This window comes from Marmota monax, unplaced genomic scaffold (assembly GCF_021218885.2).
Source record: "Marmota monax isolate L192 unplaced genomic scaffold, Marmota_monax_Labrador192_F-V1.1 WCK01_AAM20220418_F8-fsc00200, whole genome shotgun sequence".
Classification (NCBI taxonomy): Eukaryota; Metazoa; Chordata; class Mammalia; order Rodentia; family Sciuridae; genus Marmota; species Marmota monax.
Window position 1 is genome coordinate 538,741 of NW_026692549.1, and position 11,543 is coordinate 550,283.

An 11,543-nucleotide genomic window follows, 5' to 3' on the forward strand; every position below is an offset into this window, starting at 1 on the left:
GATGATAATTTACAGCCCCTCTTGTGGGTCAGAGTTCTTTCTGTGTTTTCAAAGCATTTAACTCAAAAAGGTTTCTTCATTTATCCTAGTAGTACCTGGGGGTCACTAGTACACGTGCCATGGATAATGGTCTCACATCCTTTCTCGAGAGAGAGGGAAGCATTGTGGGGATGGGATCAGGCCTATGGCCACAAAGCTTCATGCCTGCAGGTGCCGCAGCAAGAGAGAGGGTGAGGGCCTGCCCTGGGCCAGTGATCAACATGCTTTCCCATCTGGCTGTTAGGAGAGGATCCAGGCCCTGGAGGTGGAGCTGCAGAGCGTTGGCCACAGCAAGATGCTGCTGGAGAAGGAGCTGCAGGAGGTGATTGCGACGACCAGCCAAGAGCTAGAGGAGTCCCGGGAGAAGGTGCTGGAGCTGGAGGATGAGGTAACTGCCATGCGTCCTGGACACCGAGCCTCACGTGGCACTTGGTCACTTCCTAACCATGGGCAGAGTAGACTGTTACCAGCACTATGGCAACAGTGACAATGGTTACAGCCACTAATGTGCCCGTAGAGCAGCCATTGGGATAACCACCTCCCAGTTAGAATGCCGGTACCAGGGACTGAACCAGGGGTGCTCCACCACTGAGCCACATCCCTGGCCTTTTTTATTTTTTATTTTGAGTCTGATTAAGGGTCTAAGTTGCTTAGGGCCTAATTTGCTGAGGCTGGCCTTGAACTTGAGCTTCTTCTGCCTCTTCCTGCGAGTCACTGGGATTACAAGTATGTGCCACAGCTGCTGGCGAAGAGTGCGCTTTGCACATTAGAAACCCAACTTAACCTCTCAGATGTCTCAGAACTGAGACAGTCAGGCTCCCATGTCCTGACTGTCTGTACTGTACTGTTGACACTGTCACAGCTGCTTACCTGGCCCATATGTCAGGTAGGGGTTGTCAGTTTCTGGGGCTGGGTGCTTTGTTTAAGCATCCTGTCCTGTCCTGAAATGAGTGTGGCTACAGCTAGCTTGGTTCTATGCCACATGCCGAATGCCTTGGCCTGGGCTGAGGCAATGGCCAGACCAACTTCTGGAAGCCTGTGGTACCAGGAGAGCAGTGGCCACTGAGCCTCTTGGGTCATGAGCCAAGGGAAGGTTGTCCTGTTTCCATACTGGCCCTTCCTGTCGAAATTGTGGTGTGTGCCATGATTCCATCCAGCAGAGCTTGTCATTGCACAGTTACTCTGATGTGTTTCAGCTTCAAGAGTCCAGAGGTTTCAGACGGAAGATAAAGCGCCTTGAAGAATCAAATAAGAAGCTGGCTCTTGAGTTAGAGCACGAGAGAGGGAAGCTCACAGGCCTCGGACAATCCAATGCTGCTTTGCGGGAACACAACAGCATCTTAGAGACAGCTCTGGCCAAGAGGGAGGCCGACTTGGTCCAGCTGAATCTCCAGGTATTCACACTCATCTGCCAGGACGGAATGAGGGCTGCTGTGGGCTGCGTACACTCAGTGCCCTGCTGTATCAGATCATTATAGTTCCTCCAGGAGAGGCACAGCATCTATCAGGGAGGAGGGAACAGGCTTAGAGAATTTGGTTATTCCATGGCTTGAGTCCCTAGTCAGTGTGCAGCTTCACAGGTTCTGTGAGGGGGCTGTGAGGTCAGGCAAAGCGGTTTTCAGCTGTGAACGGTAATGTGTGTGGTGGACACTACCTGAAGTCCTAATGTGTGTGGTGGACACTACCTGAAGTCCTCGTGGGATTCAGAGCAGGATACCTGGAGCCCTGGCTGCATCTTGCTGCAGACCTTGTTCTTGGCTTCAGTTACATAGCGGCTGTGGGAATTGCAGCAGTGTCTAGGTGTCTCAGGGAAGTCTTCACAATGGCTGCTCAGGGCCACAGTGCCCCAGCCTTTGAGCATATAGTGTTTGGGGAGTTTGGTGACATGCATTCTGCCCTGGCCTCATCCCTCCATTCTTACTTTGCTTTCTTACATTTGTGTTTGTAGCCTGATTTCTGTGGCCTTTGTGGTACCCACCAATCTTGAATGTGACCAAGTAACCATACTCCTGTGATTTCAGATTTCTGCCTTTGTAGCAGTGTTCTCCAGAGGTGGGCTTCTCTCTCCTCTTCTGACTAGTGCCCTCTCTGGTGAGGCACTGTGGCTGTGGTGTGTGTGCTCGCTATAAGGGGCCCCATGCTTCATCACAGGTTATGTAGGTGTTGGGATTCCTGAGACATCTGTCTATCCCTATGCACTTCAACCTAGGTACAGGCAGTTCTGCAGCGGAAAGAAGAGGAGGATCGCCAGATGAAGCAGCTCGTCCAGGCTTTACAAATCTCCTTAGAGAAGGAGAAGGTGGAGGTGAACAGCCTCAAGCAGCAGGTATGTGGCCATGTCCAACTGCTTTCAAATTTGTAGAACCTTCAGCTCTTTCAGTGCCAGATAGTCACCTGGGTGCCCTTTATATCTAAGCTTCTCTTCCAGAACTTTGCTGTAGGGAGAAGAGTTGTCATCACAGTGTTGTAATAGGCTACAGAGGACCTGGCATTGTCAGCAGAAGAGGGTGTCAGATTAAGTGACCATATGGTGTAGCCTGGGCCATATGTACATATGTGCCGCAGTCTGTCTGGCTGCAGCAAAATAACCGGGGGGTGACGAATAACTTGTGTATGTTGATACAGCAGGAGTGGGAGCCGTTTATTGCAGGACAGGAGCAGTATTTATACATTCCACAGAGCTTATCTAATTAGCATAAACTAGATACATCAGTCAACCAATCAGGAATCTCCACACTTAATGGCTTGCTTTTGTTACTTCTCAAACCACTCCCTCTGGCATTTTGCCAGGCACCATCCAGACTTGTTTAGGAACTCTAACATTCCCCTGGCAAAATGCCAGGTGTTATTTTGACTTGTTTACAGACTCTAACACATATGCATGTTCATCTTTACTAGAAAAAGTTGTTATTTTGTAGACGAGTTTCAAAAGCATACTTCCTGTTGGTGTTAAGGAGCAGACGGAAACATGTTTGCATCTGACCTTTTTATGCAGAGAGACAGCTTCTTGTGGCTGGCTCCTTCTCCTGCTCTGTGTGTTTGCTGATGTGTCAGGTGAATTCCGTCTCAGCAGTGGCATGTCCTGACCACTATTTGCTCCACCATAGGCCTATTGGTGCTCACCTTTCTCTGCTGTTAGAATGTGCACTTCCTGGCAGTGCCCCAGTGCACATCTTCTCCCCCACCACTCTCTCTCTTTTTTTTTTTTTTTTTTTTTGCAGTGCTGAGGATGGAACCCCAGGTCTAGCACATGCTAGGCAAGCACTGTGTTTCTGAGCTACACCCCCAACCTAACACAAGTGCATCTCAATGCTTACATACCAGAGGGAGTACTTGGGAAGAACTGTCTTTATCTCTGGAAAAATGTGGGAAGGGACACATTACTTTTCCTTTGAACTTTGAATTGCAGCCGTGTTTGGTAGTATGTGTCTGTTATCCCATCTATTCAGGAGACTGAGGCAGGAAGATCTCAAGTTCCAGGCCAGCCTGGGTAACTTAGTGAGACCCTGTCTCAAAATAAAAAGTGAAAAGGGATGGAACTTAGCTCATTGGTAGAGCTAAGAGTCGTGTTCCACGACTAAACACTTGGGGTCATTCCAGGTAAACAAAGCTGCATGAAATAACCACACAGAGACAGAGAAATACCTTTTTCTTTGGGTCCTGTGATGGCTCCTCTGACCTTAGGGGTCCATGCAAAGAGAGAGAGGAGCATTTGCCGAACCCTTTTATTAGGAAGAAGCCATTCAAATGAGGTAGGATTACAAGGGAACCCGTGAGTGTAGCTCAACCCTTCTGGGTGCCGCCTACACCTAGGGCCACTCCCAGGGCTACACCTCATTATCCCAGTGAGGGAAAAGACTGAGTCAGGAGCCATGGCACTACTGCACCAGACTACAGTGATCTTTCAGATCCCCGTGGTGCATCAGGACTTAAAGATGAGTGCATTTGGAGTGGCTCCCCAAATATAGCCCCCTGGGTTCAATCCCCAGTGCCACAATCGATCAATCAATCAATCGGTCAATAAATAGAAAGAAATTCATAATAAAAATACTGGGGGAAATGATATATGCAGGCTTCAATTTCTTTTTCTTTGGTACCAGGGATTGAACCCAGGGGTGCTTTACCACTGAGCCACATGCCACATCCCTAGCCCTTTTATTTTTTATTTTGAGACACGATCTTGCTAAGTTGCTGATCTGACCTTGAACTTGGGATCCTTCTGCCTCAGCTTCCCAAGTCACTGGGATTACAGGCATGTGCCACTATGCCCAGCTATTACAAATGCTTTTGTTAAATTTTATTTTAAAATAAAGTACTTGGTAGGACAATTAGACAAGAAAATTAAAGTATTAGGAAAAATATAAATGTTTGTGATACTTATACTTATCTTTTTGGAAATATTGAGAGAATTTATTTTAACAGCAGTGAGATTTCAGAAAGGAGACTAGTTACATCATAAATAGAATTAACAGCCTGTTAGAGGGTATAATGCAAAAGTAGATTGCTCTCAGAATGCACAAGCTGTCGATAAACTCAACTAGAAACATGCAGATATGCTGGAAGAATTTGGAAACTGTTTAGACTACGGGAACCATGAATAGACCTGTAAATTTGATAGGCACTAGCAACCACTTCTGATGCACTCCCCCGTGCTGAGCATTGGGACAGGGGATTGGTGGGGCTTCAGTGCTGGTGCTTGGGCACCATTGAGCCTTGGGTGTCCTATCCAGAAAAAGGTATTTCTCTGTCTCTGTGTGTTTATTTCATCATTATAACATCAGCTTCCTGCCTCCTTCCAGGTGGCTGCTGCCAGGGCAGAAGCTGGACACAACCGCCGCCACTTCAAGGCGGCCGCTTTGGAGCTGAGCGAAGTGAAGAAGGAGCTGCAAGCCAAGGAGCACCTTGTGCGTACGCTGCAGGCTGAGGCCGACGAGCTCCAGTGAGTGCCAGGGCCTGGGGAGGGCCAGCACTGCCAGTTGGGGACCATGTGCGTGCAGTGCATCCTGAGCAGGCAGAGCTGTGTGAACCCCTTCCAGGTCTCTAGTTCATACCCACATGGGGAGACTCCTGCCTGCTACCAAATTGCTGAGTACTGAGGGGCCAGTCCCAGTGGCCTGACCCCCTCTGAGAAAGCCCAGGCTTCACTGTGGTTGCCTCACTCCTTCCTGCCTTGCTTGACCTTCCCAAGACAGAAGCTGCCCAGGGCAAAGACTCACCCCTGGGACTGTGCCCTGGACACTGAGAGGATCACTGATCTCACTAGTGCAGCACAGTCAGACACGTAGAGGGTCTGGCTGTGCCATGCCCAGAGCTGCGCACGCACACACACACGAGCAGCTCTAGAGGTCCCTCTCACTGGATCTTGGAATGGTCACTCAGCACCATAATATGAATTGTATGAACAATGCATGTCTCTTGGAGGACTTTGCAGGGTTGGCCAAGGCACCCAGTCATCCATTGTCTCTGGGGAGCAGTCTGGGTCTCACCAGGATGGCCATAATCCACAGGCTTCATTTTAGAATGGGGTGGCAAGTTGGGAGGATGCTGACATTTCATTCTTACCTTTTTTTAATGCCAGGATTCGGGAGGGGAAACATTCCCAGGAAATAGCACAGTTCCAGGCAGAGCTGGCAGAGGCCCGGACTCAGCTTCAGCTCCTGCAGAAGCAGCTGGACATGCAGCTCAGCCAGGAGCCCACAGGGAGCCAAGAGGTGAGAGCTGGGCCCTATCTGCTTGGAGAATAATTTTTTTTCCCTAAATATGATATTAAAAGATGTGCAGAAACCAGGTGCAGGGGTGCACACCTGTAATCCCTGCGATTTGGGAGGCCAAGGCAAGAGGATTGCGAGTTTAAAGCCAGCCTAGGCAACTAAGTGAGACCCTGTTTAAAAATAAAATAAAGGGTGGGAATGTAACTCAGTGGTAGAATGTCCCTGGGTTCAATCCCCAGCACCACCAAAAACAGAAGAATGCCTCTTTAACGTTTTCTTGATCATGTGACTTTTTTCCACTTTAGATGGAAAATCTCAAATGGGAGTTGGATCAGAAAGAGCGGGAAATCCAGTCCTTGAAGCAGCAGCTGGACTTGACAGAGCAACAGGGCAGGAAGGAGCTGGAAGGAACACAGCAGTCATTGCAGGTGACCATCCCCAGACTCTAGGGGGCAGTTGCTGCAGGTGGCTATCATGCAGGTGGACTGCGGGCTCTGGAGTTTGAGAGTATGCAGGGTGTGATCATCACTAGATCCTTCACAGCCTGGAGAACTGGAGAGGGAACTGCTGGGCTGGAAACATCCTGTGATTCACTGTGTAAAAGTCAGGCCCTCACCAGCCCATTGGTGCATGCTTACAATCCCAGCAACCTGGGAGGCTGAGGCAGGAGGATTTCAAGTTTAGCAAGGCCCTGTCTCAGAACAAGTCCTGACTTGAACCCGGAGGTACACTTCCTGACTCAGAGGAAGTGTACCTCCGGGTTCAATCACTAGTACCAAAAAAGAAAAAAGAAGAGTCCTTCGGAACTGACATAGAAACAGATCTTAGCAATGTTTAATCATTCCCTTTTCTGAATCCAAATCTACTTTTCTAGAATATCAAGTCTGAGTTGGAGACGGTGCAGGAAGACCTGTCCATGACCCAGAAGGATAAATTTATGCTTCAAGCCAAAGTGTCGGAACTGAAGAGCAACATGAAGACTCTGCTTCAGCAGAACCAGCAGCTGCAGCTGGACCTCCGGCACCGTGTGGCCAAGGTGGTATCCAGGCCCACCACCTTTCAGGCTGACTGACTATGCCCGAGGTTTTCCTGAGCGAGAGGCTGGCAGACTTTCTAGGCACGCACACATGGCCACTACATGAGATGATATGGGGCAGCTGCTAGGGCAGAGTCCTAGTTTGGTGCCTTTTCCAGTAGAATGTTGGCTTTTCCAAAATTCAAATTCCTTTTGCACTCCATCTTCGGGAGTTGTCATAGGGGCAGGGGCAGAGAATTCTCTCAGGCATCATTTGCTATCTGTGGAAAAGTTTTGGGTTTAGAGAGTCTGAGCAGCTGGGAAATGTACCTGATTTCCTAGGGAAGCCCAGTGTCGAGGCTGTGGGTTTAGGGGATGCTCTTGAATGAGGCTCTAGGGTCCAGTGGGTCCTCCCAAGGGTCTGGGCTCAGGTTGTTTGCGTTTAGTGTGTGCATTCGGAATTGAGCTGTTTACCAGCCAACTTCTTCAACTCCTGTGATAGTCGTGCTGTGCTGATGCGAAGGCTAGGACAGTCTCCTTTCTGGGGTCTTCTGTCATGTGGGGGTCTTCTGGCTCCTGTTGTGACAGCAGTAACTGATGGGGGGTGGACACGGGGAAACTAATGACATGTTTTTCATGAACAGAGGAAGGAGCCAAAAGGTGAGGCCAACTCCCCAGGCCCTGCAACACCCATCAGGATCCCAGACTGCCCCGTCCCAGCCTCGCTGCTGGAGGAGCTGCTGCGGCCTCCACCCGCCGTGAGCAAGGAGCCCCTCAAGAACCTCAACAGCTGTCTGCAGCAGCTCAAGTACGGTCCACATTCTGTGCTTTTAAAACAAATGGCTTGTCTGGCTGGAGGAGCTCTTCGTGCCACAGGGCGTGCCCACAGTGGGGGGCAAGCTTGCTCACAGGAAGGCCCTCACGCCACACCAGGCCAACGCTGCTCAGAGCAGACTGCTCTGACCAGCCTTTGGAGTGTGAGACCACACATATTGTGCCTGTGCACTGTGGGTTGAGCCTCCTGACTCAGGACAGCAGAGGCCAGCGTCGCAGAGCACAGCCACCTGGGAGACCTCATAGGTGATACTGGGGGTGCAAGTCACACTGCACTGGCCTTGGGGGACAGCTTCCACACAGCAACTTGGCTGGCCTCGGGCACTTAGGTCTCTGTTTCACATGGTCCCAGTGGAGGTAGGGCTCTCCCTGAAGCAGACACCTAAGCTAGACAGTATGCTGGTCTCCACACAGAACAGAGAACAATGCTGAGAGCCCTGACCTATGACTGCAGCTGATTTTGTGGGACTGTGATAGAGATCCACTGTCATGCAGACACGGGGGATCCTACTACCACACCTGAGCTTGGTAGGGGCTGTGAGTGTTGGCTCCTGCTTGGCCCTCATGTGACCTGGGTTTCTCATGCTTCCTCCCATCTCCCCAGGCAGGAGATGGACAGTCTGCAGCGCCAGATGGAGGAGCACACCTTCACTGTGCACGAGTCCCTGTCCTCTTGGACGCAGGTGGAAGGCCCCGCAGGAGAGCAGGTGAACCCCAGGGCAAACCCAAGGCAACAAGGTGGAAGCCGGGCTCCCCAAGGAGGACTGGACCAGTGACTGCACAGTGCTCACACCATGTGTACACAGCTGCTCCAAGGAACGCTCTTGCATTAGTGCTACTCCTTTGATGGTGTGCTCTGCATTTTCTGAGAGTGAAATTTGAGTTTTGCTTTTGCCTTTGATGAAGAGTGAAACAACAGAAGGAGAGTTGAGGATTAGAGGAGTAGTCGTTTGAAATCACAAATGGCTTCCCACGAAGTAGCCAGACCTCAGGCCTGGCTTCGGGCTCAATGAGGACTTGTATCTGTCTGACAGGTTATTTGCAGAAGGGGGCATCTTTGATTGACAGGGATGCTGCTCGTGGAGGGCCATGCCAGCAGCCAGCCCCTGCAGAGACTGTTCAGTAGGATCCTCGGGCAGCACATCCGGGCAGGCTGGGTGCGATTCTCACTGTCCTGTCCACTTAATAAGAGCTCTCCTTTTCTGCAGAATGAATTTTTATTTGCACCTTTGGATTTTTATTTCATTTTTTTCAATAGCCATCCCACAATAGGATGTACATAGAAATACTGAAAATCATAACCTTTTAAAAGCATATGCCTATATTATTTAAGAAGAATCTAATTGTCTTTTTATTGATTGCCTTTTGAAAAATTACTGTTGGAAAATAATGTACACGTAGGATGTAGGGATATCAGAAAATTATATTTTAAGAAGCATAGTTATTTTATTTACTCTACCTTCTAAAACCAAACATTCTTGCCCAGAGGAGGCTCCTTGTTCTAATTTTACTTTTTCCTGAGGGTTTTTGCTTCCTGCCCATGGTCTTCCTAAGTTTGTGACATAGGCCTGTCAGGTGCTGGCCCTGTGTGGGCCCACCCACTTTGGCTGACCACTGGGCTGGAGCAGGTGGGACCCTCAGTCAAGCCCAGTGGTCCTAACAATCCCCAGGGGAAGAGGGCCTAACGTGTGTGGGTCACAGGCTTCTTGCTGTGCCCCCCACACCATGGTCATCAGGAGGCGCTGGTGTTGCCAGTGTCACCTGGTCAGAGGCCATGTCTGGAAGAGACATGGTGCCAGGGGAAGGCAGCTGTGGTCTCTTGAGGAATAGGAGGTTCAGAGACAAGTGCCTCTTCCCTGTGGCACGTTTTCCACCTAGAGGCAGTGCTGTATATGCCAGCTGACTGGGAGAGTCCAGGTCTTTGTTTCTCCCTCAGTTGCTAGGAAAATCTAAAAATAGTATTTATTGTTTCAAGGTAGGAAGGAGAAAAAGAGGGGAGGTCCAGGTGACCCTCGTTCAGATCTGCCAGTCTACAGGTGAAGTTCTGTGGCAGGGACCCACCTAGGCTCTCTGTGTCAGCAGGGTATTGGTGTCCTGGAGAGAACAACATGGAGTTTCCAAGCAGTTTGTGGTATGTTGTTAGAAGGTTGATTGATACGGTTAAAGTGGCATCACCATAAAGATGTGTGGCTTTTAAAAAAGTATTCCCTAGCAAATATTAGAACTTGTAAAATGTATATATCATCTGTACAGGGTTAATCTTGAAATGATACTTGAAAATTTCATTTTAAGTATATTTTATTTCTTAAGTTAGAAATTGTTTCTGACTAAATTGTTCTTGCATCATTAGAAAAGAAAAATGGAAGTTTATGTTCTTATTTATTTTGGCTGTTATCTTTTGTCTAATCTGAGGCAGGACACGTCCCTGGACTCACTGGGTGGCATGGCTGCCTTCTCCCTCTGTCTCAGCAGTCTCTGCACAAGCTCCCATTTTTTCCTCCTAAGAGAGGATGTGCTCGTGGCCACCACTGGGCCCCATGTCTGTCCCCCTCCCTTGCTTGGCATTCCTGGGCCTCACCTACCCTAGCTATCACTGCCCCGTGTGGGGCCCTGGCCAGCACTTCTGGGTTCCACCAAGGACCTGGCCTGTCTTGGCTCAGCCTGTGTCCTCAGTGGCCAGTGCAGCTGTGGCTTGAGGCTCATGCTGGAGCTGCCACTGCCCTTACGTTCTTTGAGGTTTTCTCGCTGCTGTTTTGGAAGGTTGAAGGCACTTTTCTGTCTCCAGGGGATCCCAGTTGGAACGAATGTTCCTCTGGGTGAAGTGCAAGTGATGGGTCTGGGTCTGGAGTGTGGTTCTGCCAGGGTGGCTGTTGTCTGCATGGTGTTCGCCCTGTCCTGTTGCACGGAGCCATGGTACGTAGTTCAGGATGCCATTGCCTGGATTGCAGTGGGTCTCTGTTGATCTTTTTCTATGGTACCCATCAGATTGATGCCCCACACATCTTGCAGATTTATATGGCTTCGTTCCTCTTTAGAAGATGTTTTGATAGATGGCAGCTGACTACCCAGGCCTGTGTCAGGGAGAGGGGCAGCCTATGGGCAGCCTCTGTGCTGGGATCGGGAAGCTTGTGGCTTGCCCTCTGTGGAAGGCTTATTCTCTGCAAAAGCCACAGCCTACAACATTACCATGGCACAGATTCCTATTTACATTTTTTTTTTTTTAAACAAAAACTATCAAGTGTCAAGGTTCTGGGAATGAAAGGGACCAGCGTATCTGAAAGGGAAGAGTACTGGAGCCTTCCTACCAAGGACCCAGCAACGTCGATGCCTGTGGTGTGGGATCTTGGGCCTCATGCTAACAAGATCTCATTCTGTGGTGGTCTCAGGTTCTGATCAGATTCTTGAGGGTCCGTGTTTTAGAGGATCTAGGAAGTTCGTTGTTCACTGCCTTCTGCTGTTCCCTCATTTCTCATTCAGAGTTAGTCATTTCTATAAAAAAATCTTCTCACAAAAGGAGTCACTAGCTGGGGGCTGTTTGTGTGAAAGGTGTCACTGTGTGCAACAGATTGTAACTTTAAAAAGCATGTTGATTTTTTTTTTATAATATAAGCGTGCTTGGGAATTCCTTAAATTTTGTGCAATAAACTATTTTTGGTAAAGGTTTTCATATTTTATCAAGGGCATCATTGTGATATTTACATTTTGTCATTTGGGAGTGACTTTGTCATCTCTGTTGTCACACCCTGTTGTGTGTTAAGGAAATGCTGTTCTGCCGAGTTTATGGCAGGACGTGGAGTCTGGCTCCTTGTTGTTGCTGTGGATCTGCACTTGACCGGCCATCACATGGGCCGGGAGAGAAGGGGGCACGTGAGGCCACAGCTGGAGCATCTGCCTGAGGCTTCCTGGCCAGGTTTTTTTTTTTTTTTTTTCCTTTCTGAGATGTA

General features: G+C 49.3%; 1 protein-coding gene across 3 annotated transcripts in view; it reads left to right on the forward strand.

The window, feature by feature from the left end:
* Nucleotides 1-11,273, forward strand: part of Golga3 (golgin A3) — a 45,473-nt gene extending 34,200 nt beyond the window's left edge. For all 3 annotated transcript variants that reach the window (XM_046445898.2, XM_046445900.1, XM_058579742.1), the window contains exons 16-24: nucleotides 284-427; nucleotides 1,236-1,433; nucleotides 2,249-2,365; nucleotides 4,839-4,978; nucleotides 5,618-5,750; nucleotides 6,056-6,178; nucleotides 6,625-6,786; nucleotides 7,410-7,573; nucleotides 8,204-11,273. In XM_046445898.2, the coding sequence (XP_046301854.1) occupies nucleotides 284-427; nucleotides 1,236-1,433; nucleotides 2,249-2,365; nucleotides 4,839-4,978; nucleotides 5,618-5,750; nucleotides 6,056-6,178; nucleotides 6,625-6,786; nucleotides 7,410-7,573; nucleotides 8,204-8,375 (1,353 nt within the window). In that variant the 3' untranslated portion in view covers nucleotides 8,376-11,273. The remainder of the gene's footprint in view (nucleotides 1-283; nucleotides 428-1,235; nucleotides 1,434-2,248; nucleotides 2,366-4,838; nucleotides 4,979-5,617; nucleotides 5,751-6,055; nucleotides 6,179-6,624; nucleotides 6,787-7,409; nucleotides 7,574-8,203) is intronic.
* The last annotated feature ends 270 nt before the right edge of the window (nucleotides 11,274-11,543 follow it).